The 27,491-nt window shown below is 48.8% G+C and overlaps 2 protein-coding genes and 1 long non-coding RNA gene across 3 annotated transcripts in view; 2 read left to right on the top strand and 1 right to left on the bottom strand.

Moving 5' to 3' along the window:
* The window catches only part of LOC121462156, a 29,398-nt gene extending 17,662 nt beyond the window's left edge, over positions 1 to 11,736 (top strand). Inside the window, exons 11-16 of the mRNA XM_041673568.1 lie at positions 538 to 562; positions 1,533 to 1,646; positions 3,383 to 3,514; positions 6,562 to 6,794; positions 9,262 to 9,379; positions 11,133 to 11,736. Of these exons, the coding sequence (XP_041529502.1) occupies positions 538 to 562; positions 1,533 to 1,646; positions 3,383 to 3,514; positions 6,562 to 6,794; positions 9,262 to 9,379; positions 11,133 to 11,722 (1,212 nt within the window). The 3' untranslated portion in view covers positions 11,723 to 11,736. The remainder of the gene's footprint in view (positions 1 to 537; positions 563 to 1,532; positions 1,647 to 3,382; positions 3,515 to 6,561; positions 6,795 to 9,261; positions 9,380 to 11,132) is intronic.
* A 1,714-nt stretch (positions 11,737 to 13,450) lies between these two features.
* LOC121462345 lies at positions 13,451 to 18,191 on the bottom strand. Its single transcript, XR_005976309.1, has 2 exons — positions 18,134 to 18,191; positions 13,451 to 14,009 (listed from the first exon to the last, which is right to left on the bottom strand). It is a non-coding gene; the product is annotated as an uncharacterized LOC121462345 (long non-coding RNA).
* Proz (protein Z, vitamin K dependent plasma glycoprotein) lies at positions 16,792 to 25,791 on the top strand. The gene is made up of 8 exons (XM_041673880.1): positions 16,792 to 16,879; positions 18,584 to 18,747; positions 19,731 to 19,755; positions 20,372 to 20,485; positions 22,236 to 22,367; positions 22,726 to 22,799; positions 23,117 to 23,234; positions 24,042 to 25,791. The coding sequence occupies exons 1-8, from the start codon at positions 16,798 to 16,800 to the stop codon at positions 24,530 to 24,532; spliced, it is 1,200 nt and encodes a 399-aa protein (XP_041529814.1). The 5' UTR covers positions 16,792 to 16,797; the 3' UTR covers positions 24,533 to 25,791.
* The last annotated feature ends 1,700 nt before the right edge of the window (positions 25,792 to 27,491 follow it).

Below are 27,491 nucleotides of genomic sequence, written 5' to 3'. Positions count from 1 at the left end.
ACACTGTCATTGTCCTGGATGATCCTGGATGACCTCACCTGAGGTCCTAATGATGGCTCTAATTTACACCCACAAAGTTCCATTTCTAGTTAAGGTCATATTCTGAGGTCCCAGTAGGTCTGAATGGGGAGTGGGATTGTGACCGACTGTGTGTGCTGTGACTGTCTGTTTGTGTGACATAGGCCTTGACCTAAGATAGTTAGCAATTTATACTTTTCCCACTCACGCGACTGGCAACCTGTGATTTTTTTCTTAATTTTGAGCATGTTAACTGATCATGCTCCCGTGGCATATGATGAATAGCACTATTTTTCCTAGCCTGTTTCTTGTTTACCTTGAAATGTGGTCTCAATACTCATCAAGGGCCATGTGTTGAAGCAGATGGGAGACAGGCCCTCTCAGGAATGCTGGCAGCTCTCCCTTTCAGATGGAGAAGTTCTGGAACATTCCTCCAGGCAGGTTACTGGAGATGGTTACTGTTAGTGTAAAATAGTCTGTTTGTTTTCTAATGTGTTTTAAAATATTTTTTTCTTTTAGAATGAATTCTGGAACAAATACAAAGGTAAGATATTTCAATTTTAATCATGAGAGAGTCTCCTCAACATTTAAATGAAGAGAAAGGATTAGCTTTGGAAAACATTTTAAATTACATTCTGGTTCAAATCTTATTTATCTACACTTTTCCCTTCTATATTTCCATGATACTTTTTAAACGTATTTTATAGTAAATTTATATGGATTCCAGTTTATTATTTATTAAAATACACATCTTTCTGGGGATCTTGTTGCCCTCAGTGTCCTGTCCACAAACTCCCAGGTTCAAGCTGCCCTCATTACCAACCTCTTGAGGAACTTGGACTGTATGTGTTTTCTACCATGTCTGGCTCAGATACAGATTTAAGTCCATTCTTCCTTGTATCTGAGGATGCCAAATTCCATGATATTTTTAACAAGTTTAGCAAGCTGAAGCAAACAGTGGAGCTTGAAATACTGGACTTTCCAAAAGGTGGCCACCCTGACAACTGTTCATAGCATCAGAGATGATACTGATTATGGCTACCTGGAAGTTATTTCAAAATGCCTATTAGACACTCCTCCTCTGAGTAAGTGACAAACCAAGAGAGGTGGAGCCTGTGCCAGAGCTGGATCATCCCCTGGTTCTCATTCCACACCCAGCGGCCTTGGGGGAAAGAGTTCTCTCTTTCTCTGACCAGCACCCAGTCCAGAAACAAGTGCCACATTGTCCCCTGTCCTTCTCCTTTGCAGAGGAGGTAAAGCCCCTCTTCTTGGCCACAAACACATTGTAATACATCCCAGAGAAACCAGAAACCTGGCCAACGTTGCAAGGCACAGGGGTATCACACATACATAGCCACCAAAGTGGGAACTAAACAAAATCTGGTTATGATGAATTTATTCTCAAAGAGAAGCAAGCTCAAGCTATCGGCAAAGTGGCTGCAGGTACCACACAGTGTCAGTGGTGGCCACGATGAAATGACTTCAGCCTTGGTTTCCAAATCCTCTCACTGCAGATGGTGACCAGTGCGAAACCAAGCCTTGCCAGAATCAAGGCCAGTGTCGCGACGGCCTCGGCGAGTACACATGCACCTGCATGGAGGGATACGAAGGCAAAAACTGTGAATTCTGTAAGTCCCTCTCTTGATGGAGCTTCGGGTCATACCAACAACCAGGGAAGAGGGAGACACTGAAACACCTAACGAGACACCTAGGTCGTTGGTCACTCTCCGACACATCGAACCACTGGATGTGTCTGTCCTCTAGCTGCTCAGCGGGGTGTGATGTGGGAGACACGGTTTCCCTGTGAGAACCGGGTAGACCGTGCCCACGGCTCCTCCTGCTTCTGCCTTTGTTCACACCTGTCAACACAAGCATCAACAAGGAACAGTCTAGGCTGCCCAGTTTCAGATATGTGGTGCCCTTAGCTGATTCCACAGGGAGCCTCACTGAGCTATTCGTACCATGGTTACTCCATTTTTAAATAGTCATTAGGTTTCTCTCAGCCCGGTTCTCCCTAACAAGTAAGACCTGCATTTCCTTTACCTCTTTATCTTTTTATCTTTTATTTATTTATTTATTTGCTGCGGTCTCACTTTTTAACCAAGGCTGGACTAGAACTTATATAACTTATATATAGCCCACTCCAGATTTGAACTCCTAGCAAATCTCCTGCCTCAACCTCCTAAGTGGGATTACAGGTGTATGTCACCATGCCCAGGGTTAAATTACTTTCCTTATAGAATAAGGTCTTTATCCGGACGCCCTCAGGACTCTCCCCAGTGGAGCTGCTGGTTATGATTATGAACCCTTCCACAGAAGCTCATCCAGTTCCTGTACGCAATAGACTAACATATCTAATGAGGGCACAATCCGGGAGCTAAAATTCCATCAAGGTAGATTTTACTCCATAATTGTTTTCTCACCAAACCCAAGCAGAGGGCTGTAAAGCAAATTGCTACAGACGTGGTTATTAGCGTGAGCTGGATCAGCTAGCACTCTGGAAGCAGGTGGGTACCTCTGGTCTAAGACGCGGTGGATGGAGGAATACAGGCTCAGTCAGCCCTAAGGTCAGAAGTTACCAAGGGAGTTTAGCAGGCGCTATGCCGCAATTTCATGTAGCCTAAAGTTCCTTTGCTTTCATGATTTCCTAGCGTGTAGATGGAGCGGCGGGACTTAAATGGCACCCCCACCCCTCCACTTCCATCTTCTCTGGAGCTGACTCCTGGCTTTCTGCCACACACTTCCCATAGATAATTATTCCTTCCAGGTCTCACGGGAACCCAGATCCCAAACCATGACATGCCCACAGCACGGTGCCCGGTGCGTCACTGGGGCCAGGGTAGTGCTCAAATACTGTTCATTGTTACTGAGTGAGGGAAGAAAGAGGTTCAGGTAGGATGCAATTCTTTGCCCATGCCAAGGGCAGCACCCTGGAGGAGCAGGATTGCACAGCCCTCAACAGAGAACATGCATCTGCTGTCCCTCACAAAGCTTCTCATTGGAGAGCCCTGTGAGGATGCCAGGTGTCCCTCCCCTGGCCTGTGCGGATGCTGGGTGTTCCCCTCATAACCTGTGCATATGACAAATGTCCCTCTCGTTGTCTGTAAGGATGCCAGGTGTTTCTCCTGTAACCTGTGCTTGTGTCAAATGTCCCTTTCAAGGTCTGGGGAGGCAGCAGCAGGAAGAAAGGCTTACATGTGGCTGGCATCTTGTTTGGCTGCCTGTCCTGTTATCATGGAAACCACCCTGGTGTGGTCCTTTGCATACCATGGCCTAGGCATGGCTGAGGCTGGGCAGACAGAGCTGGCATGTCTGAATTCATCACATGTCTATGGGAAGGGCTCATCTGTCCTCTGTTTTGCAGTTGTTCGGAAACTCTGTAGCCTAGACAACGGAGACTGTGACCAGTTCTGCAGCGAAGAGCAGAACACGGTGGTGTGCTCCTGCGCCAGCGGTTACTTCCTGGGTGATGATGGCAAGTCCTGCATCTCCACAGGTAGGAGTCATCAGGCTGTGGAGACGGTGTGACATTGCTGAGGGCATGTTCTGGTGGCATCTGCAGAGCAGTGATGACAGGAGATGGAGAGTAAGAAACGGGGCTCTGGACAGATCAGCCATAAAAGCTTCAGGTTTGAGAGGAGATGCATTAGACCTAAGGATAAGCGGCTGCTCCACCTCCGCACCTGAAGGGGCTAACACTGCTGCCTCATTGCTGGCAAAGGAGGTGATCCCAGGCATCACTGAGTTGGGCATACCCACAGCTCTAGCTGTGACTTCTGTGCAGGGTAGTCCATGCTCCTCTGGCCTGGGGGCCTGGAAAGCACAGCTATCACAATATCCCAGGGGCAGAACCTGCCTAGGTCAAGAAGGAGGCCTGGGCAGGTAGCAGAGCCCGCACTGGTATCATTTTTGAGGCCCCACGCTGATTGGGTTTGCTTTTTACCTGGTGAGAGCTGGGTGTGCTGGGTCTTATGAGCAACAGAGCCACTACTAACAAGGCTCTCAGAGAGCGGTGAGTGCCATGTGGGCAGAGGAACACGAAGGCCACGGGAATGATAAGGCCCAACTGGTGTTCTTGGTTACAAGGGTCTCCTGAAGAAACAGAGACATTGCAGGTTATTTAAGCTTCTGGGCAGCAAGGACAATCAGCCTCTGATGGACTGACCGCCTAGTGACTCTTCAGAAGTTCTTTTTATTGATACACAAAAGGCCCTTTAGCGAGTCAATTCCCGCATACCAAAATCTCTTATCTGAACTAGGAGTCATCTTAAGGAACTATTACCTAAGCAAACACAATCATGCTAAAAATGCCAGGTTTGCCAGGAACATCTTATGACTGAGGTTATGCCAAGGCTCTGATAGTCCCAAGACAGAGCAACCTCATAAAAACTCAGATAACAATCATTGATTATTTACAAGAGATTATTTCAAGGCCTAAGTGGTCATCACTCCGGAGTAAATGACAGGTGCAACAGCTCTTTTAATATTCCACTGCACTCATCTGGGCCATACAGACATAAGATGAGCTCTCTGAAAAGTCAGAGTTGGTCCACAAATGGTCCCTAACTTTCGCCATGGCATCCCCCGGGGTGGGTTTGAAGTGCAGGGTCTCAGCCCCGCATACAGTCTGGATGATCAAGCTCAGATGAGAAGAGATAGGGCTCAGGATGCTGAGTCATTTCTCCCTCTTTCCCCACTCATCTGCTCCTCACCAAAACAAAACAAAAAACAAAAAACAAAACAAAACAAAAACCTATTTGAGACTGGAGAGAGATGGCTCAGTGGTCAAGAGCACTGGCTGCTCTTCCAGAGGACCCGAGTTCAAGTCCCAGCACCCACATGGCAGCTCACAACTGTCTGCAACCCCGGTTTCAGGGGATCTGACACCTTTACACCAATGCACATAAAATAAAGTTAAATAAATTATTTTTAGAGTGATTTTTTTTCAGAAATTAAATAATCAGAGAAGAGTGGCTCCAAATACATGCTTCAAGGATGAATTCAATTGCATAACATGAAATCTCTCAACAACCTAAACACAAGGACTTTATTCCCACTGACATATTTTTAAGTTTAAATTAGTTCAGAAAATTTTAACTAGAGCTATTTCTTTATATGTGTATAAATTATTTTAACTCCAGGGATAATTGCAAATCAATTCGAAATAAGACTTAATATCTGAAAACGTAACAAAAGGCTGAGGTGTGGCTCAGTAGTAGAGAACTCACCCAGCATGGGTCCAGAGGTTGCAACTGCATATCTCAGCCCAGAGATAGTAAATTGCAGGACAATGGATGCCATGTCCCCAGCAACAGAGTCCCCAATCCTTCTCACTGGCTAAGGACACAACAATATCTCTTGGGAAACAGGAGTGAAGGCTACACTGTAACATGACCTTAACCCATCACTGGCACAGACCAGCCACTAGGCTCAATCTCAGTCGACAGTATCCCTTTCTCACCATTGGATTTTGCTACTTTTCTTGCAAAACTTAAAGGCTCTTAGCTCTGCTTTGTGTTTCTGGCTCTCGCTTTAAACTTGGTTAAAAGCAGACAGCAATAACCGTGCCACAGCCTGAATGCTGGGCTGCCAAGAAATTTCTTCCACCAATTTAGTTTGCCTGTCGTCTTTATAACATGGCTCCCACAGTCTGAGGGCATGAGCAAAATTAAACAAGTTTTTATAGTCAATGGCCTCCAGTCCAGTTCCCAAAAGAGTTCCTGTTCCTTTCCAAGCTTCATAGTCTTTGCTATCCACAATCCCATCAGCATTCTTGTCTTCCGAGCTCCCACTGGGAACACCCGTTTAGCTCTGCCAACAGAAGTCTAAATTTTCTCTGCCTCTCATCTCTAAATGCTTTCAAATCCTTCTTCTACAAACTGGCTCCAAGCCTTTCGAACCACATTGACCAAGTAGCCATAGCAACAACCCCACTCTTGGTACCAAATTTTTGTATTAGCCAGAATTTCAGGGATGTGACAAAGCACCTGACCATTAAAGGATAAGGGATTTGCTCAGCTCAGCTTTCAGAGACTCAAGCCCATCGTGGTGTGGGAAGCACAGCTGGGCTGAGGCTCATCTGGTGGCTGCCAGTAATGGAGAGAGAAAATGTCTGTGCCAACAAGTTTTGTCCTTTTCTCTATGTTGTTTTGTTTGGATCCTCAGAGTATTGTGATAGTTCTGCCTACACTCGGGGTATAGCTCTCCCATCTTAGTTAATCTTCCTGGAAACGTCTTTATAGTTATGCCAAGAGCTGTGTTTTGTTTTTCTTTGAGACAGGATTTCTCTGTGTAGCCCTGGCTGTCATGGAACTTACTCTGTAGACCAGACTGGCTTCAAACTCAGAGATCTGCCTGCCTCTGCCTCCTAAGTGCTGGGATTAAAGGTGTGCACCACCACCACTCTGCAAGCTGTGTTTTACTAGTATCTCACTTGACTCTCAGTCAGGTTTAACCATCAACCCTGGGCTTCCAGGGAGCCTCAGTAGGCCTGTGGAGCTTCTGGCTTTGCTGAGGCCTCCTCTGTTCTCCCTATTCTTTCAGTGCCCTTCCCCTGTGGGAAAACCACCATAGGACGTAGGAAGAGATCCTTGGACCAGAGCACCAACCACAGTGAGCCTTTCCATGAAGACCTCCTGGACTTAGAATTGCTGTCACCTACAGAGAATCCTTCCAACCTGCTCAACCTCAATCAGACACAACCAGAAAAGGACAGCTCAAGCGTTATTCGGATTGTGGGTGGCCGAGCATGCAAAGACGGGGAGTGTCCCTGGCAGGTAACTGGGCCAAGATAGAACTAGTGGCCCATAGAACAGGCTGGTGGGATGATCCACTGAGGGTCAGCAACTCAGACCTGCAAGGGTCCTTCCTGGTGGTCATCATTCCTCTTCTAGTGTGAGAGTATTTTTTAAACAAAAACATTTAAATACTAAGAGGTATAAAATACCTTTAAAAAAAGACACATTTATTTATGTTCAAAATGTTTGTTTTCAACCACTCTTTGGTTATTGACGTGGCCCAGGACTGCCAGACTTAAGAAAAAAAAATCCCAAGCCCCCCAGCAAGACTTGAGTCTCCCACAACGAACGCTCCCTGATGTAAAACTGAACACGGAAGGAAAGTGCTCACCCACTTTCTGACCCCAGCTTTGCAGGGTTTTCTGAATCTCCTCCATCATCCCCACTAGCACTTGAGGTTTCCAGCTTCCCAAACCTAAATACCTATCCAAAAAGAAAGCTGGGGGTCATGACCCCTTGGGATTGCATATCAGATATCCTGCATATCCGATGTTTACATGATGCTTTGTAACAGTAGCAAAGTTATAGTTATGAAGTAGCAATGAAATGATTTTTATGGTGGGGGGTCACCATAAAAGGATTAAGGGACTGCATTAAAGGATTGAAGCATTAGGAAGGTTGAGAACCACTTTCCAGTAGTCACCGGCAATCCCCGGAGATCACCTAAAAACCCTCCCCCTACAGGGCCCTGGGCAGGCCTGACTGCCCAGAGGCAGGAGAAGCAGCCCCAGCCTCATTGCACACATGTACCAAGAACTGGCTGGGCCCAGGGAGGCTGATGACTTCCTCTCCCTTGCCACTCAAGCAAGGTTTGAGTTTATATAACTATCCAGAATAAACAGGGACTGGGAGAATGGCTCAATGGTTAGGAGTGGGTACTGCTTTTCCAAAGAACCAGAGTTCAATTCCTGGCACCTGTATCAGGCAGCTCCCAAGTCCAGGAGATCTGCCACCTTTGACCTCCACAGTGACCCCCCACTCATAAACATACACATAAACATAATTTTAAAAAACAAATATGTCTTTAAAATAAGAAAGAGAAAATAAACTCGGTAAAGGGAAAGTTGTCTTTTTAGCTATGAACAACACCAAGAATTCTTTCAGGACTTAATACTTCCATGTACTTTTTTTGTTTGTTTGTTTTAGATAGGGTCTCACTATGTGGGCCTGGCTAGTCTGGAACTCACTATGTAGATCAGTTTGGTTTCAAACTCTTAAGATCTGCCTGCCAGCTTCTGTCTCCCTATTCCCAGGATTAAAGCAGCCTTGACTTTTTGAATGTGGCCTCCATGAGAGCAGTGGTTCTCAACCTTCTTAATGCCGCAACCCTTCACACAGTTCCTCATACTGCCATGACCTCCAACCATAAAATTATTTTGTGGCTACTTCGTAACTGTAATTTTGCTACTGTTACAAATTGCAATGTAAACATGTGGCATGCAATCCCAAGGGGGTCGTGACCTGCAGGTTGAGAACCAGCATGTGAGAGGGTAGGGAATTCCCTAGAGAAAGTCAAGCCAGTCCACGCTTGGTGCCCAGCACTTCAGACCCAGTGCTCTGGGATGGGCACGGTTCCCCTCATGCCGTCAATGTTTGCTTACCACAGATCACCGCTCAGTGGCATCTGTCACTGAATGTCACATTCAAGAGCAGCTACATGTACCCAGAGTCAATCATCCCAGAAAGTGACATTTCACAAGCAGGAAGGCAGGTCTGAAGGCGGGATGACTCTGGATGATTCTGACTCTGGGAAGTGAGGTGTTTTCGCAAAGCCAGGCTGGTCTAGGTCATGAGTCATGGCCACATAAACCCAAAGGCTCTACTATGGTGAAATGCTTTTCTGTGCATAGGGAGAAAATGCTAGGACTGGTTTGGACAAGATGAAAGAGGAGGCCCTGTTAGAGGGACCTTGTCATGGGTGGGAAGGAGACAGGCAAAGGCATCCTGCAGGGCTAGCACTTGGCCCAGGGCTGGAGCCTCAGCAAATGTCTGAGGACCATCAGTCGGTCAGTCCATCTTTAAAGCAGACCAAAGCTATAGTGTGGAAATAAAGCTGGATGTCTCCAGGAGTCAGTCACAATGTGGGCACTGGAGAACATTCAGATTGCCGGGCAGGAAGGGCTGGGTCACTTGCATGGATGCTTCAAGAGGTGCAGGGCCAGAAAGAGTTGTAGGGCTGGCTAGTGGGGTAGCGAGCAGTGCCTTGCTGTGGGGTAGAATACATGGTTCCCTGCCAGGCTCTAGCACTAAGAGAAAGGCAGGAAGCAGACAGGCAGAAGGGGCTGGATCTTGGGGTAGTCCAGCAGACATGGAGAGCTGTGGTCAAGTGTAAGGCTCCTAGAAAAGGTTCCTTGAGACCCTGCAGAGAGCCCACACGGCCTAGTCAGCTTGGCATGGCCCTCGTGCAGACCGTAGGTAGTTTGCAGACACTCTGTTCTGGTCGCAGGCTCTGCTCATCAACGATGACAATGAGGGCTTCTGTGGGGGCACCATCTTGAATGAGTTCTACATCCTCACGGCGGCCCACTGTCTGCACCAAGCCAAGCGATTCAGGGTGAGGGTAGGTAAGTGACGCTCCAGCCCTGGGGACGCCACCATCTCAAGCCCTGGGAATATGATTGCTGCTCTCCCCCTAGAACTACACATGGGCTCTATGAGCAACACCTGCTCAAATGCAGATGCTCTACTTGGAGATAGTCAGAGAGGAGAAGGGGGTGGTCATCTCCAGACTTCCGGGGCCGGGCCATTCCGCACAAAGACTTCCCACCTTCCCTCTTCAGTGCTTTCATGGCATTCCTCTCAGCGTCCTTCCCTCAAAAACCTTCCCAGCCTGCCTCTCTCCACAACACTCCTGGAGTCTCTTACTTCCATTTATGCCTCAATATTACTTCATTTTGGTGTTTCTATGAGACCCATGAGCTTGGCAGTGAAAAATCCTGCACAAACCCCAAATGCAGTTTGAAAATGTCTGGCATCCCTCCGCTACAGATTTAACAAGCAGAGATGGGCAAGGTTATTCCAGTGTCTTATTTCCAAAGCCCTGACTTCCCAGGTGTTTAGAAATAAATAAACCTCCTCAGCTGCGAACGAGATGTTACTACAGTCTCCTTTCACAGCCAGCGGCACTGCGCCCTCAGCTCATCTCAGGTCAGACCACTTGGGCCTGGGAGCACAGCCCAGGTCTGGAAGAGGAGAGAGACCCTTGGCCTTGAGCTGATTGACAGACCCAGCTTGCCAGAAGTACTCAAGTGTGAGGAATTGGAAAGCACAAGAGCCCTAAACATTCACACAAAAATGTGATTAGTGGTTAGCAGTATTTACCACTCTCGCACAGGGCCTGGGTTCAGTTCCCAGAGCCCATGTGGTGGCTCACAGCTGTCTGTAACTCCAGGTCCAAGGGGATCTGATACTCTGGTCTCCATAGGCACTAGGCATGTGCACAGTACACACACATACACACACAGGCAAATGTTCACAGACATTAAATAAAATAAACCTTTTTTAAAAAGTCTTTAAAAATATGACCAGAAGGGGAAGCCCTGGGAGGAAGGCAGAGCCCTTTGGTCTCTGCAGAGAGCAGGCTCTTCGTGAATCTGCGAGCACTGCCTCGTCCTTCTGAGCGCTAGGACACAAGCATATGCTCCTTGACGTGGGTCTGGTTTTTTATTAGGGAAAATTATTTTGTGGGGTGGGGTGAAGGGTTTATTTGCCTTAATCTTCCACATCACTGTTTATCACTGAAGGAAGTCAGGGCAAGAATTCAAACAGGGAAGGAACCTAGAGATAGGAGCTGATGCAGAGGCCATGGAGGGGTGTTGCTTATTGGCTTGCTCCTCACGACTTGTTCAGCCTGTTTTCTTATAGAATTCAGAACCATCAGCCCAGGGATGGCCCCACCCACAATGGTCTGGACCCTCCCCAATTAATCTCTAATTAAGAAAATGCCCTGCAGGCTTGCCTACAGCCCAATCTTATGGAGGCAATTTTTCAATTGAGGCTCTCTCTTCTGTGATGACTTTAACTTGTGTCAAGGTGACTTAAGACCAGGCAGCTCATTCCCTCCCTTCCTTCCTTCCTTCCTTCCTTCCTTCCTTCCTTTTCTTGTGGAGACAGTATCTGGTTATGTAGCACTGGAACTTACTATGTAGATAATGCTGGCCTTGAAGTCACAGAGATCCTCCTCCATCTGCCTCCTTCCCTGCGTGACTACAGGTGTATGCTTCTTTAAAGGTAGCTGATGTGCAAACATCCGGCCCTGAGAGAACTAACTGCCATCTGCGCTCCCTCCCTCCCTCCCTCCCTCTCCCTCTCCTCCAGGGGATCGGAACACAGAGAAGGAGGAAGGCAATGAGATGGTGCACGAGGTGGACGTGATCATAAAGCACAACAAGTTCGTGAGGGAGACCTATGACTTCGACATCGCAGTGCTCAAGCTGAAAACTCCCATCACGTTCCGCATGAACGTGGCCCCCGCCTGCCTGCCTCAGAAGGACTGGGCTGAGGCCACACTGATGACGCAGAAGTCGGGCATTGTGAGTGGGTTTGGACGCACACATGAGAAGGGCCGCCAGTCAAACATCTTGAAGATGCTGGAGGTGCCCTATGTGGATCGCAACACCTGCAAGCTCTCCAGCAGCTTCACCATCACACAGAACATGTTCTGTGCTGGCTACGATGCCAAACTGGAGGATGCCTGCCAGGGGGACAGCGGCGGCCCCCATGTCACCGAGTACAAAGGCACCCACTTCGTGACTGGCATTGTCAGCTGGGGAGAAGGGTGTGCGAGGAAAGGGAAGTACGGGATCTACACGAAGGTCACGGCCTTCCTCAGGTGGATCGAGAAGTCCATGAAAGCCAGGGTGGTTCCCACATCTGAGACCCCAACGTCAACAAGCCCTCCCCATTAAAGCAGCTCTCTAGACCTGCTGGGTCACATATGCGTTGTTTAATGTTGCCACCTGAGCAGGAAGCTTCTTAGGGCAGATGCCCCCTTACAGGGGTAGACTCTTCAGGTTCAAGTTTGCTGTTCTTTCAACTTCATGGTATCAGAAACAGACTCTGATTGAGCAAAGATTTCTCTCTTCCTAAGTCAGACTGCTGGACTCTCAGGGAGTCACGGGCTCTAGGGGATTAGGCCACTGCTCACACTTAGATAGATCCATCTCTTCTCACACTTGGATGGAGCCTATCCCTGCTCACACTTGGATAAAGCCATCCCTGCTCACATTGCGATGGAGCTGTGTCTTCTCCCCATCATAGGATATGATTCTGATTTTGAGTGGTCAAACTGACCCGCTCAACTGACTGTGCTTAACTTCCTTGAGAATAAATGCGCACACACACGCATGTGCACACACGCATGCAAGCACACACATACAGTGGGACAGACTTCAGCTCCCCAGTAGATGCTTTAGGTCAGGGGGCTCAGACTCTGATTTGCCCTTGCATGGCCAGAGAACTCTCACTCTCTCTGGGAACTAGGCTGCATAGAATTGAAAGGAGAGAATCCCCGGAAGATAGGCTAAGATCTTTGTCTAAAGATAAAGGGACCTTCGACCCAGATCTGAGTCAAGCACCAACCCTATGCTGGGCTTCCTGTGAGTGTGTACAGGAGTCTTTCTGAACTATGCTGTCTGCTGAGTGTACATGGACTCTGTGCTGAGCTGAGCAGTGAATGTGCGTGCAGTCTCCCTGAGCTGGGCCATGTGCTAAGCGTGCTCGTGTCTTCCTGAATGAGACTGAGGGATAAGTGTGCACAGGAGTCTCCCAAGATGGTTGCCTGGTGAGGGTGTATGGAGTTTCCCCGAGCTAAACTTGGTGTTGAATGTGCATGGGCTTCTTCCTGAGCAAGTGCTAATAGTGATCTGACGCCCAAACACATGGGTCTTAGCCCTGCTCTAGTTAGGAGACTCCAGAGGGGTCTTTGCAAAGCCTAAATCCTGGCCTTACCCCAAACATTAAATTCTAAGTCTCTAGGATGAGCCTCACCCCAGAAGTTTCTGCATCTCTTCCAGACACTGTCACGCCACCAAAGCAGGTGTTCAGTGACATGACGTGGCTGGACAGGGTCCAGGGCATGTCTCACCCCCGCCCCCAGTCTTGTATTGTCTCCAAGCCCCAAGTTAAATGTTTGTGGGAACCAAGCCTACTTTCAGTAAATAGACTAACGTTTTTTTTCCGAGATTTTTCCTATAGTTTGCACTTTGCGTAACTTTCCCAAGCAAAGTTTAAAGGTTCCGGTACAAACCTTCCCCCAGACCAAGAGCTGGATAGAGTCCTTTGTAAACAGATTTTGCAAGGTTAGGGAAAGTCAAGAACATTGCTTGATTTCCTAGAATCATAGTAGCCAAGAGTGAGGCTGGGGTCTGAGAACCGAGCTGAGCCGTGCAGACACCGCTGGATCAGTGACCTACTACATATCATGGCCCACTGGCCTGGCATGCAGGTCAGCAGTGGGAAGACCACGGTTTCACTCACCTGGCAGATGGACTTTGTGTTTGTCCCTAAGAACGAGAACTCCCTGGTCTCCAACCACCAACCCAGGACAAAGTCAGCACCCACACAGGTCCCTGTACCAACAGAAAGACAAGTGCAAGAGTGTGTGGGTGTGGGGTCAGCCATGGGGAAGCTGAGCAGACATTAAAAAGTGAGTTTACTCAAGAGCACCTCATGTTACACATAGTTCACCACTAGAACAGCTAAGAGAATCTTCAATAATTTCAAAGCAAACAGAAAAGCCAGTACCCAGATCCTGAGTCAGGGGCCAGGAAGGTGAGCCCCAGATCTAGTGAGGTATCTCCCTTTATGGATCTGAGAATCAGGACCTAGGCTTCCTGTGGTACTGGCAGTGTGGGCACAGATTCCCTGGGGTGTGATGGGACTCCAGGTTCCTTGTGGTACTGGTAATGAGGGCACAGGCTCCCCAGGGTGCAGTGGGGACCCAGGTTCCCTGTGGTGCTGGCAATGTGGGCACATGCTCCCTGGGGTGCTGTGGGGACCCAGGTTCCCTGTGGTACTGGCAGTGTGGGCACAGGCTCCCTGGGGTGCTGTGGGGACCCAGGTACCCTGTGGTCCTGGCGATGAGGGTGCTGGTTCCCAGAGCAGTGATAGTGGCTTCTAGACTGAGTGCAGAAAAGAGTAGCATCCTCACGTGGTTCTGCTCCAGCGGAACTCTCCTGGACCCAGAAACAAGACCTAGAAAATAACAGGAGAAAATATTTTCCTTCCTGATGGTGGCTTTCGCGGAGGCCACACCCCTCAGTGCTGAGGACCCTGAGCCCCAGATGTCTTCCGTGTTTTTTTCCTCTCCTGGATGGAATGGAGAAGCTGATCCTGGGGTAGACATGCTGTTTACCAGCCCTCAGATCAGCACTGGGAGGAACCCGTGCCTAGGGAATGGGTGAGTTGGGAAGTCAGAAATAAAGCTGGGCTCAGCACCCCGGCTCTAGGTAAGTGGGCAACATCCTCTGGGAATTGCTCCCCCTGTCTGGACCCCAAATTTATCCAAAGAATTCATTTAAAGTGGTCCTAGGTGGCAGGGGACAGAATAAAGGACAAAGTCCTTCAGAAAAAAAAAATGTGGTACCATCCAGGTGACATTAGTACACATTGACAGAAAAATCTGAGCCAGAGATGCTGAACCTGAACGTTTAGAGGTGTTGATGGCAGTTGTTGGTGTCAGCCTGACAACAGCAGGAATTAACTAAAACTCAAGTGACTGGTACACTTGGGAGGGATTTTTTTTTTCTTGGCTGAATCATTTTAAGTGGGAAGAACCACACTAAATCTGGATTTTTTTTTTTTTGAGGTGGGATGATCCACCTTTAACCTGGGCCACACCTTCTGCTGGCATCCTGTATGAAGGACATGCCTGCTTGCCGTCACTCTGGCTGACAAGTCAATTACTTCATTGGCATCAGAACCTGCTTCCTTAGGATTCCAGTGTGTATTGAAGACCTGCTGAGACATCCAGCCTTGTGGGCTGAACAACTCCTGGATTCTCGCATTTTCTGTTGGTAGACAGCCATTGTTGGACTAAGAAGGACCCAGCCAGTAAGCTACTCCAAAAAACTCCACATATATGTGGAACCCTGAATAATAATACAGGCTGCTGAGACATGGTGGGTGATTCAGTGACTAGTTAGAGACATCTGATGTCTCAGTTCTCAGATACCCAGATCATCTGAAGGTATGATACATGTTCAATTCTTGTCAAGAGATTCAGCTAAAGAAAATTCCGTGCCTGTGGCAGAGAAGGGACCACTAGGACCCTGGAAGAGAATTCTGTTCAAATAAACAGACCTGGAGTAAACCCCAGAGCTAGAGAAGGCCTTGACCTCTAGGCAGAGGGAAGGGAGGACTGCAGAGCTCACACTGGGGATCAGGAGGGCAGCAAGAGCTGGGTTTTAGCATTCTCACAATGTATTCTTTCATGGAGACGGACTGTGAGGATACTCAGATTCCCACATACCACGCTACTGTCTCTGCTCTTATCCAGGGGATTATGTCCTCAAGGGTCACACGCTGACATCAGTTCCCAGTGTACCCATGTGAGGTGGGACCTCTGAGAGGCCATTGGGCAGTGTCCTCAGGATGTCAGCTACTGTTCTGTTTCTCCCCTCTACTGCATGGTGAGGCAGCTAGTGACTGTCTGTGAAGCCCTGGCCACGAGATTCTGACCCTAGCTAGTCTCAGAGATGCAAGCAGTGCTCTCCCGCTGACCACTGCCCACTCTGTAGCTCTTGTTCTCGCAGCCCTGTGGACTGAGCTGGTCAAGAAGGAGTTCATTCACACACCATGCTCCTAGGGCAGGCCAGCTCTGGAGCCCATAAACTGTCTTTGCCTGATTGATGGAAGCTTTGTCTGGTTCACTATTTTTTTAAATTAAAATGTAATTACACCATTTCCCCCTCCATCTCTTCCCTCTGGTCCTTCCCATGCTCACCCATGATCTTTCTCAAGTTCATAAGCAACCTCTAATTGTTCATTGTTGGAGATGCATGATAGACACACACACTTTGTACATCCTAAGCTGAATCCATACTTTCTGTCTTTTTAAAAATTGAAAGTAGATTTTTTTTCATACACTCTATTTTGATCACAGTTTCCCCTCCCCCAACTCCTCCCCACCTCACCACCCACCCAAATCCACAAGAAACTAAAGCAAATAAACCAAAAAAAAATCCAATAAGATAAAACAAACTTTTAAAAAGCCAAATAAAAAGCACAAGAAAAGCATAGAGATGAGGATGAGGAGACACACACCTGCACACAAGGAAATCCCATAAAAACGCACCATCTGAAACCATGATATATAATTCTTCTAACTTTTAAAAAACAACTTTACAATGTATGTACTAGTTAAGCTGCTGCCTACTCTGTTGTCTTCCCTTTCTGCTTTAGTGAACTGTGTTTATAGGTGTCACTGGATTTTGTTCCTGTATCATTCAGAAGATATAGGCCCCAGTCCCACTCACTGCCCTAACCCATCCGCTCACGATGCTTTCATCCTCCCCTCCTACTCCTTGCGACTCTGGCTCTCAGGTGACACCATGTGCCCTCACCTACGCCTCTCAGCTGCCCTGATTACCTGCCCATCTTCATCCCTAGCACTCTCTCCTTCCCTTCTCTGTCAATTCTCTGTGCCCCTCCTTTGCACGACTACACAATCCTTATGGTGGCATCCTTCCTACTCACGGCTATGTCCAGACCCAGGATGGCCCTTTGCAGGGAACGAAGGCCACCTGCACTGAGACCCCTCCACTTTCCCCTCCATGTCTACCTCAGTGGGCTAAAGCAAATGCAGGAAAGGACCATAATGAGAGTCATTTCCTACTCTCCACCAACATCTAGGTCCATCAGTCATCCAATCTAGCCCTGTATGTGTTCAAAGGCACGGGTCAACCACAGTGCCTCCTGGAGCTCTGGACTTTGACTGTTTGCAGACTTTGCCCTGCCTGGGCCAGCCGGGCTCTGGGTCAGCATGGCTGGCTGTGTCTCGCTGCTCTGGGGCCTCATTCTCGCCTTCCTCCTTACCCTTGTCCTGCACCAGGTGGAGCTTTCAGGTAGGCGCTTGCTGTCTCATTCTTTCAAGAAACATTTTCTTTAAGCTGGGGTCTCATTCTATAGCCCAAGCTGGTCTGAAACTCACAATGTAGTTCAGGCTAGCTTCAGCTCTTGGCAATCCTCCTGCCTCAGTCTCCCAAGCGCTAGGACTACAGGAATGAACCACCAGATCTAACCGTCTCATCCTTGGTCTGGCCCCAAAGGTTCTGTAGATGATACTGTCTTTACGGGTCCTAAAGAACAAGCCACTCCCTCCTGAAAGTCAGTATGGATCTCATTGCCCTGCGGTAAGAGCTGTTGAAGGTGACAGGGACCTATTGGGCAAGGACAGCCTAAGTCATGCAGGCCAAGACAAGGCTGGGCACCCCTTAGCCAAAACTGGGTTGCAGCTTGACCATCTAGATGTCGGGGTGTTCTTGTTCTGTGCTGAAGGACTGCCAGGAACAGCTAGCTAGCCTAAGCCTTGATCTGCGTTGCTCTTTCCACCCTGGAGCATCTAAGCCTTTCATCCCAGCCTCTGTGAGTATCTTCTGGGTCCTCTGTCTGTCTATGTCCTCCTTTCCCCCGCATCTGACTGCAGTCCATGGCTCCTCAGCTCAGGCGTGGTTCCAGGCCACTAGCCTTTACTCTCTCTGACTTCTGCACCCCCTCCTTCCACACCTAACAGTCCTCGTCACCAGCCTCTTCATGTTTGCTCAATACCAACTCCTGTGAGGGTGGCGCCCACACGGGCAAATCCTGCCTGCTGGCTCTCAGCACTGGCCTGAGCCCCAAAGCAGGACCAAAGTTCTCAAAAAAATTCCTGACTGTCGTCAGGTTGAGCCTGCTGAGTTTTGTGATCCAAATGTGCCACAATGGGGTCCATTTTAGCCAAATGAGGCTTCTTGACACCTTACATACTGGTGTGGGAAAAAAAAATAACCAGACAGCTTGCATGCTTGCCCTCGTCCTGTAGACAGCTCATATTCTTGCCCTCGTCCTGTAAACAGGAGCTGTGAGCTGAGTGCTCCTGGTGAGCAGGGCTGTGTCCCTAAGCCCTGTGGTGGCATCACTGTCCCTGGGGTGGACACAGCCATCCTGCCACCTTAACACCAAACTGTGTGTATCTCAGGGATCTCCGAGGAAACTGTCCTCTCATCTGACCACTTCCCAAGGCGTCCAAGGTGCTTGGTGGTGCTCAGAACCCAGTACTGTCCTGTGATTGCACAGGAAGGAAAACTATGTAGGTCTAAGCGCTGTTTGAGTGAGCTCACCTGAGCACCCCCTCCCTCATGCTGTCTGTCTCCGTCGCCTGCTCAGGACTCCTTCCTGCCATGGAGAAGTTGCTCAGTAATCCTGGCATCCCTGTATTTAATAGGACACTCTCTGACGTGTCTGTCCACATGTGTTGCATTTTTGCAACATACCAGGATAGATCATGGCGAAGCAAATGGTGATAGGCCTGTCCCGTGTCCTCCTGCTTCTGCTTGGACGCTCACCTGTTGCTGCTGATTGAGCATAGCCTCTCTGGGCCTGGATGCTCCGCCCACAAAATGCCAGTGTGTCTGCCTAACTCACCCAACAAGAAGAAAGTACATGTCCATCATAGGACTAACCCTGAGGACCGGCACAGCCCAGGCCCTGTGAACAGTGGCAAATCACAGGCGCCGACTGAGGCACCTTGTGAGACGGGGCTCCCGCTCACTTTGCGCATCCCTCTGCAGTGTTTCTTCCAGCCTCGGAGGCAAACAAAGTTCTGGTGAGATGGAGACGGTCTGGTTCTTATCTTCTGGAAGAACTCTTCGAGGGCAACTTGGAAAAGGAATGCTATGAGGAAATCTGCAATTATGAGGAAGCGAGAGAAGTATTTGAAGACAACATTAACACTGTACGTGAGCCCTGTAAACCCTGAAAATGACATCACCACTGTACGTGAGCCCCATGAGCCCCCAGGTGCACGCGCGTGCTAACTGTTCAGGCCCAACTGTATCAGAAAGCAGATTTAACTAGCCCATTTCCTTATGGTGAGGTTGGTATGAGCCTGACTTCACAGACGAGAAGTCAGACTTAGAGGTGGGAACAAACTGACGTCAGCAGCAGGTGGGGATCACACTCTAGACTCCTCCTAGTTGGGCTACCTAGCTGGGGAGACCTGCCCATCACACCACAACCAAATCACCAAGCTCCACTGTTTGCACATGTTGGGAAAATCTGGGAGAGAGGGAGAGAGAAATAGAGAAAGAGGCACACACATGCATGCCCGTGCATACACGCTGTAAGAAAATTTCCCGTGATCCCTACTCTGGATTAGGTAAATCCTTTTCTTACAGCTGTATACACTCTAACAATCAGGTGAGCATTTGGCATGTTTATCAGAAGGCAGGAAGAGGGAGCCAAAACTTAAGGGGCAGTGGCTATTTTCGTGCGGGAGGGGCAGAGCGATGGTGACGTCATCCACACAGCATTAGGAAATTCGAGTATGGTTTGGGGACACCCCACAAACAGCTCATTTGGGTATCCCACTCCAGCCTCCCCCACGAACATTTACAATTATAACAGTGTACTTCTAAAAGAAAAAAATGGGGATTTCAGACCATCGCCAGGCACCTCTGTAGAGTGAGGTGGAGAGCAGCCGGGAAGGAGCGCTGTAGCTTTGGGCCCTCACACACAACCTCCTCCCTCCCCAGGAGACACGGTAAGTGACCTGGTGCAGAATATGCCATTCCTGTTCAGTGTGAACAGGCTGTAAAATCATGCACAGAAATTCCACATCCTCCGAATGACTGAGTACAGCCCATGTTTTCTTAGCCCTGAGTCCATCCATGGGAGACTGAATACAGAAATTAACACTCTTACCTTTTGCCTTGGCAGGAAAGATTCTGGAAACAGTACTGGGGTAAGTGTTTTCTCAGCTCTCTGGCCTGGTCGAGACTCAGGACAGTCTTTACTGGGGCCCATGGATTCACGTTCTAACCCTCCTGTGTCCTGGTGTCTGCCCAGGGAGGGGATTCGTCCTAAGGATCCCACTAGCAGGACCACAAGAAGGCGTCTGGTTTCATTGTGCTGATGTCTGGGTGTTCCTAGGCAGCTGGGGCTCAGGCAAAAGACAGGAGCCCTCCCCCACCTCACAACTCATCCTACTCCTGGGAAGGGGCATGCTGTAGGCCAGGAGATGGATCAGATTTGAGAGAACTGTGGCCATTACCCAGATGTTTGTCTTGGGGTCTGCTGTGTAGGCTATCCTCAGGAGGAGCACAGGGTGGGTGTCGGCAGAAAGAGATGTACAAGTGAAGACCACGTGGCGGGTGGGAGCAAGGACACACTTCGAAATGAGTAGAAGGTCCTGGGGTGCATGATAGTGATGGTGAGAACTTGGGGGTCGGGGGCACATGGCACCCAGTGGACAGCAAGCACCTGGAACTTGGCCTCCTCTTCTCTAGTACAGCAAGCTTAGGATGGGCCTGGCTCAAGGAATCCACAACGCAGTCTCAGAGGCCCTTCTGCTTCCGTAGGTGGTTCTCCATGTATCTCCCAGCCCTGCCTCAACAACGGGACATGCAAGGACCACATCCGCAATTATAGCTGCACGTGTTCCCCTGGCTACGAGGGCAGGAACTGCGCAATGGGTAAGAGGCACCGTCCACAGCCAGTCCATGCTGGGGTTGCTGAGAGACAGAGCAGCTTGCTCATGCAGAAAAGTGTAGGGGCATTACGTTTGTAGCTCAATAAATAAAGCTTACCTGAAGATCAGGGAGTAAAACAGCCTCACTGGTCAGCTTTATAGATCGGGCAGTGGTAACACACACCTTTAGTCCCAGTAGTCACACTAGTTGCCATAGAAACCGGGTGGTGCATGCCTTAAATCCAGTGGTGCATGTCTAATCCCAGAACTAGAGAGGATTATAAAATGGGAGGAGACAGATCTCAGTCTCATTCTGAGATTCCTGGAGGCAGGATCGTTATTTTGGACTGAAGTAGAGGTAAGAACCAATGGCTGGCTGTTCGGCTTTTTGGACCTTCAGGTTGAACCCCAATTTCTCTCTCTCTGAGTTCTTAGTAATTGTGCTTCAGAGAAGGGTGCCCTGGGAACCTTGATACACTCATCCCAGGGAAGTCTTTGGCTCCCCTCTTCTACCCCACCCTAGAATCATGCCACAGGTGCTGGCTGCATTCTGTGACCCACTACCCGGCCCCTTGCCCTCTTGAAATTTTCATAGCATAGTGTCTCCTTTTTCTCCCCTTTCCCAACCATCCACCTCCCAATCCATAATCTGCACACAAGTTGGAAGAGGTGCACACAGGTGTGTCTGACTGACATACCAGTCGGGGATACTCTAGAGAGAGAAAAGGCAAAGCTTCAAAAGTAAATAGGCCCCCTCCCCCTTTTCACCCATAGGATTTGAACGTAGGGTCTCAATATATTCCCCAGACTCTCCTTGAACTTGCTAAGCATGGGGCAAGAGAGGTAGCTCAGAGGTTAAGAGAATGGGCTGCTCTTCCAGGTTTGATTCAGCATCCACAGGGCAGTTCACAACCTTCTATAACTCCAGTCCCAGGGGGATCTAGCACCCCCTCTGGCCTCTGTGGGCACTGCACTCATATGGTACACAGACAGGGGCAAAACACCCCTCTACATAAAAAATAAAAAAAAAAATAAAGGAACTTGCTGTACAATCCAGACAGGCCTTGACCTTACGATCCTCCCAACTCAGACTTCAGAGTAGCTATGATAGGCAGACCTGTACCACCAGAACTCACTAAGAATAGTCCTTAAATACCCATGCAAATGACCTCATAGGGCCAAGGGGATGAATTCCTGGTAATTGTCAACTACAGAAACAAACGCATGTACCTTTTTCTGTGTCTCTGCCGCCCAGAACCAGCTCTCTGCGAGAAAAGTTTCTTTAGCCCAGATCTTTGCTCTCAGCTCCAGATTCCCACACTCCATCACCTCCCTGGCAATGCTTTCTGGTGTCCCACTTAAACTGTTCGGCCACCAACACTGGGCCCTGACCCCCTCTTTGTCCCATTTCTGCTCTTTGAAGGAACAATCCAAAGACAGCAGCTTTTGCAGTGGGAAAGGAAGAAGCTAGGGACATATATACGATACTAGTAAGATGTCCAGGTAACTCCTCCTGAGGCCAAACATCTCACTGCGTCTCCATGGACATACCCGGGACACTTGAGTGTGGGAAGCTTCACATGAAAACTGGCAAGCTAGGATGGGGAATGTGGACACAGCTCCAAGCTTATATTTTCTTTATACGTGTAACATACAAGCAACACTAGGACTGGAAAGCCAGACCCATGCACAAGACAATGGTGTTAGCTGTTCCCCATTGGCATGGCTGGTTTTAGCTTTTTCTTCCTTCTCAGCTACAAACGAATGTCACCTAGAGAGGACGGATGGGTGCCAGCATTTCTGCCATCCAGGGGAGTCATCCTACCTGTGCAGCTGTGCGAAGGGCTACAAGCTGGGCAAGGACCACAAGTCATGCAGTCCCAACGGTGAGTTCTCCCGGAGGTAGGCCGTCCTGCCTCCATGCCCCTTTCCTTCTGCCACCATGCTTACAGGGTGGAGTGTTGTTGTTCATGGGATGTAATTGCTGACTCGGGGTTCTGGCCTCCACATTAGAGTAACCCCAATGTCGGAAATGCTTTGTGTCAGGAGGCCCATTACCCTATTATCCAAACTGCCCCCCAAAAAAGCCTGGGTGCAGGCAGTTCAACTTCACCTTGCTCCCCATGACCACCAATGACCTCAAGTCTACCAGCATTCAGATGAGACTCCGGCTAGCACCATTGTAGACCCCACATCCGCTTGGAAACCACTGATTTTCTTCTCATGTTGCCACCACGGATGAAGACAAGTGTGCCTGCGGGACCCTGACTTCCGAAGACATCAGAGACTACCAAAGTCCGCCTGGCTTCCCGTGGCAGGTAACAGCTTTGGTAACAGCTTCTGTTTTGTTACAAATTTCATCCGTTATTTCCATGTTTTTGCCAAAAACGGATGACCCTGGAGGCCAGTCTTTCAGTTGTGCCTGTTTCCCTTGTTCCAGGGGGAGGGAAAATCTGATAGCCATTACTCGTCCTTGGCCAAGAGGGGCCACTGTATCTTCCTGAGGTGACAGAGTGCTGGTAGCTGTGGAAGAGGCAGTGGGGTGTGGACACTGACTGTCCCTGGTGCCCAGACGGCCACTCAGATTTACTGTTCCCTATCTGACACTGGCTAACAGTCATTTTCTTTTTTTAAGGTCAAGTTAACAGACTCCAAAGGAATGGACTTCTGTGCCGGTGTTTTAATACAGGAAGACTTTGTGCTGACAACAGCAAAGTGTTCATTACTCCACAGCAATATAAGCGTAAAAGCAAGTAAGTATTTCTTTCATGAATTTCCTAAGACGTCATTATAAATAAAAGGAATAAACCAAGAGAAACAAAATGGGAATTTTTTAACTAGAAATTTTGTTTCTAAAGCAAGGCACGAAATAGCTTCAGTAAAACTGAGGTGGTCATAAAATTATGTGCATATACAGAACAAGACACGTGTAGTTAGAATGTGGACACAGCATGCCAGTGCTAAGTGGCACAGGACAAATCTCAGCAGTAGAGCAACCACTGGACACAGAGGCCTGGCCGAGGGCCAGAGGAGCTGGGTTCAAATCCCTCCTCCCCACGATCTTGGGCTGCTACCCTATCTCTTCTCAGGATGTATCCGTAGCCTCATTTTCCATTCCTAAAACCTGGACAGTCCTTTCTCCCCGCTGGAATGTTCCTATCATCAGCTCCGAGATGCTCGACGGCAAGTGTGAGCCTGGAAGTAAGCGTGTCTCACTCTTTATCCTTAAATACTTGTGTGAACTCATCCTGAAAGAGCTAAATGCCTGAGAGGTCCCGAGCAGCCATGTTCAGACTGGCCTGGAGTCGTTCCTTTTCACCGCTGCCTGTTTACTAACCATAGTTGTACTGAACTCCAGAATAAAACCTTGCCTTTTTCAGAGTGTGAGGAGGCCACGGATATGAGTTGACCTAGCCCATTCTGTAGTCTGTATTCAAGTCCTGGAAGAACACTGCCTCTGCCCCTCAGGGTTTCACTGGGAAATCCACAGTTTCTAGAAGCTAACTATCTCGCCCATGAAAACAAAGCTTTCTAAGTCGGTTGTTTGCTCATGATTTCAGGTGCTGGCCAGAGGATTGGGATCAGGAGCACTCACGTGCACATGCGTTACGATGAAGAGTCTGGGGAGAACAACCTCTCCCTGCTGGAGCTGGAGGAGCCCTTGCAGTGTCCCAGCTCTGGGCTCCCTGTCTGCATCCCAGAGAGGGACTTTGCCGAGCATGTCCTCATCCCTGGAACAGATGGTCTCCTCAGCGGCTGGACGCTCAACGGCACAGGCCTGGGTACCAAGCAGACGATGCTTCCAGTCACACACGCGGATGGGGAGGAATGTGAACAGACCCTGAACGTGACAGTCACAACAAGAACAAGCTGTGAGAAGGGCAGTGTGGTGACCGGGGCTTGGGCGGAGGGGAGTGCAGTGACCCGAGAACACAAGGGGACCTGGTTCCTCACAGGGATCCTGGGTTCACCACCCCCACTGGAGCAGTCGCACGTGCTCCTCACCACAGTCCCAAGATACTCAATGTGGTTTAAACAGATCATGAAGTGACTGAAATCCAACAACATGGCTGCAGGGTGGTCAGATCCTGCCACAGTTCCCACTGGAAGATGATGTCGATGATGTCGTTTTCCTTGGAACTTTGAAACTTTCTTTATTCTTGAGAATTTCATATGCACGTGCAATGAAATATGACCACATCCATGCCCCATTTCCCTCCTGCTCGCCTTATATTCCCCTCAACATGTCCCTCCTGAAGAGTCCAAGAATAAGAAAATAAAAATGTACATTCCAAAAATAAGAATGTAGAAATAAAAAAAAATATAAAGTTATAAGTCTAGGGGAATGAGAACAGGCTGTCAGCAGGTTTCTCAGTAGGTCACAGTGAGCTATTTTCTCAGACACTTGAGCCTCCATCAACCTAGGTCATTTCATTTTACAACTGGCTCTTCTATTTACAAGGCCAGAGCTTCTCTCTGCAAACCGAGAGTAGTGTCCTGGCCATCCTTGATGAACGACAGATATGAACTTAGTTAACCTCTAGGAGACAGAGATACATGACGTCTGGGTTAGACATTGTCTCTGTTATGGGAAACTGGCACCATTAAAGGGGAGGCACGGGGCTTCAGTATACACTGCCTGAAGGTACCAGGAGAGACAGTGACCACGGTTTAAACACCTGGTTTGACTAAGGAGCTCTGAGAATGGAGACTGTAAAGTATGGCAGTCTGTATCTGAGCTTTACCTTGAGGTAGTGTGAAGAACTTTCTGCTATCCTCTAAGTTCCTAGCCTAAGAACCAATTAATTAATTCTAATTTATTAACCTTCTGGTATTACTAGCAGTCCCTTTTCTGACTAGTTGCTAAAGACACCTGTTTTCTTGTAATTAGTGACTTTTGCTGTAACCTACTCTGAAACATTCATGATAGGTGCCTAGTTACCTACCCATTGAAGTTAGAATTCACTCCCCTCCTTCGGGCCTCCATTGACTGACCCACACTGACCAGGTCGGGGCAAGATCGTAAAAATTCCTTTGTTCAGACCTAATGCTTGGTGCCCTAACTATAAAAGGAGGTTTCAGAAACTAGCCTTTTGCCACAGCCTAACAAACACCATCTCTGGCTGTGGTCTCAGCTAGCTGATAAGCTTCTGTGCCCTGTGGTGTTTTTTACTTTTTATTTTTTTTTTAAGTTTGCTTCTGGTTTTCCTAGGGTCTGGTTTCTGGAATAAAGTTTGCTTCTGGTTTATTAGACTTAGTGGTGTTCTCATCTCTGTACAACACCTCCCACGTGTCTTTTTTTGATAACCCAGTAAGTTCCGTGAGGGGAGAAGCCAGCTCCAGCCACCTGTGTGTGTGGTAGGGGGCATCCACTGGAGCACCCTCAAAAGCGATGCTTTGCAGCTGTCAACTGCCAACAGCTCCTCAGTGAGGAGTGGGGTATGGTGCACACCCCAACCTGACCCCATCTATGCCGGAGTCTTGTCTGGCCTGTGCAGTCTTGGCCAGGTCACCACGGATGCTGAGTCTGTAAATGAAACCATCATACTGTGTCCAGAAGACAGCCTCTCATGGCAGCCCCCCCCCCCCCCCCCCCCCCCCCCCCCCCCCCCCCCCCCCCCCGCCACCACTTCTCGGCTCAGATATTCTTCCCACTTCTCTTCCACAAAGTTCCCTGGGTGATGTAGATGGGCCTTCTACTTTCATTGGTTAATAAAGAGACTGCCTTGGCCTTTGATTGGACAGAAAATTAGGTAGGCGGAGTAAACAGAACAGAATGCTGGGAAGAAGGGAAGTGAGCCAGCCTCACCTCTCTGGTCAGATGCTATGAAGCTCCAGCCCAAGATGGATGCAGGTCAGACATGCTGAATCTTTCTGGGTGAGCCACCACTTCGTGGTGGTACACAGATTGTTAGAAATGGATTAGTCAAGATGTGAGAGTTAGCCAAGAAGAAGCTGAAACTAATGGGCCAGGCAGTGTTTAAATGAATACAATTTGTGTGTTGTTATTTCGGGAGTAAAGCTAGCTGTGCGGGATCCGGGTGGGTCGAAAAGCAGGCCCGCTGGCCTCATCACTACACCTGGGCCTTGGTGGAGAAGGAGGTGAGGGCACAAGGGGATGGGGAGAGTTCATTCTCCTGTGGAGAAAGCAGTTAATTACCCCATACTGGCTATGCCATGCCTGCACCAGTGGGCACATCGTGCCTGGCATGTCAGTATTGTGGATTCAGGGTCCAGCACTGGACCAAGACCATTGAGCCTTTGCTCCCCCTGCAGCTGGCGCAGCGCCTTCTGGCAGTATGAAAGCTAGCTGGCAGGGAGTTTCCTTGGGTTTGTTAAATAAAACCAATGTCAGCTGCTAACCTGATGAGCTACTGAGTGGAAGCTGAATGGTGAGGGGCTGAGAACATGTGGTTGCGGCATACTTGGTCTGACACACACTAGAACAAACATCTCTGGGATAGGTGTCTCAGCATTACCAGTGAGACATAAAAGGTAGCCTAATTCTGAGTGTGCTTGGTCCATTGCTGGGGAGAAGCAGGTTTAGTATTGGAAGACAATCATGGACCTCCTGATAAGGCTGTAGCTAGACACTCTGGGTGGAGAAAAGCCCTTTAGCAGGCTCCAGAGAGTGTTGGAGCGTCTCAGCTCAAGTCATGTGGTCAGTGGGGCTGTGCCTTGGTACCCTCATCTCTGAGAGGAGCCTGGCTGTGATGATGTGACCCTGCCTTTAATCCCAGGGCTTGAGAGGCTGAGAAAGGTCCCATATTTGGAGACAGCCTGGGCTGTCGAGTAAGACCTTGTCTCAGGGACAGGGTGTGAGCATTTGATGTTGATGTGAACTAGCCACATAGCATATGGGTCTGTGCACCCACAAACCGGGGCCCAATCACAGGGTGCAGGACAACATACAAAAATGCTACACAGAGGTCCAACCACTTACCACTTTAAACTGTCTGTGTTTGACTTGGGATGTCACTGTTTAATAAACTACCTGGAGACATCTGAAA

Source organism: Microtus oregoni, unplaced genomic scaffold, assembly GCF_018167655.1.
Source record: "Microtus oregoni isolate MIOR12 unplaced genomic scaffold, Mior012 000024F_ref0000369, whole genome shotgun sequence".
Lineage (NCBI taxonomy): Eukaryota > Metazoa > Chordata > Mammalia > Rodentia > Cricetidae > Microtus > Microtus oregoni.
This window is presented reverse-complemented; position numbering and strand designations above follow the sequence as displayed.

Excerpts from the sequence above, each read along its gene's own strand:
- Proz (XM_041673880.1), top strand. The coding sequence starts at position 16,798 with ATGGCTGGCTGTGTCTCGCTGCTCTGGGGCCTCATTCTCGCCTTCCTC. Across the intron at positions 22,800-23,116 it reads CGCCTGGCTTCCCGTGGCAG|GTCAAGTTAACAGACTCCAA; the intron begins GTAACAGCTTTG and ends TCTTTTTTTAAG. Across the intron at positions 23,235-24,041 it reads CAATATAAGCGTAAAAGCAA|GTGCTGGCCAGAGGATTGGG; the intron begins GTAAGTATTTCT and ends TCATGATTTCAG.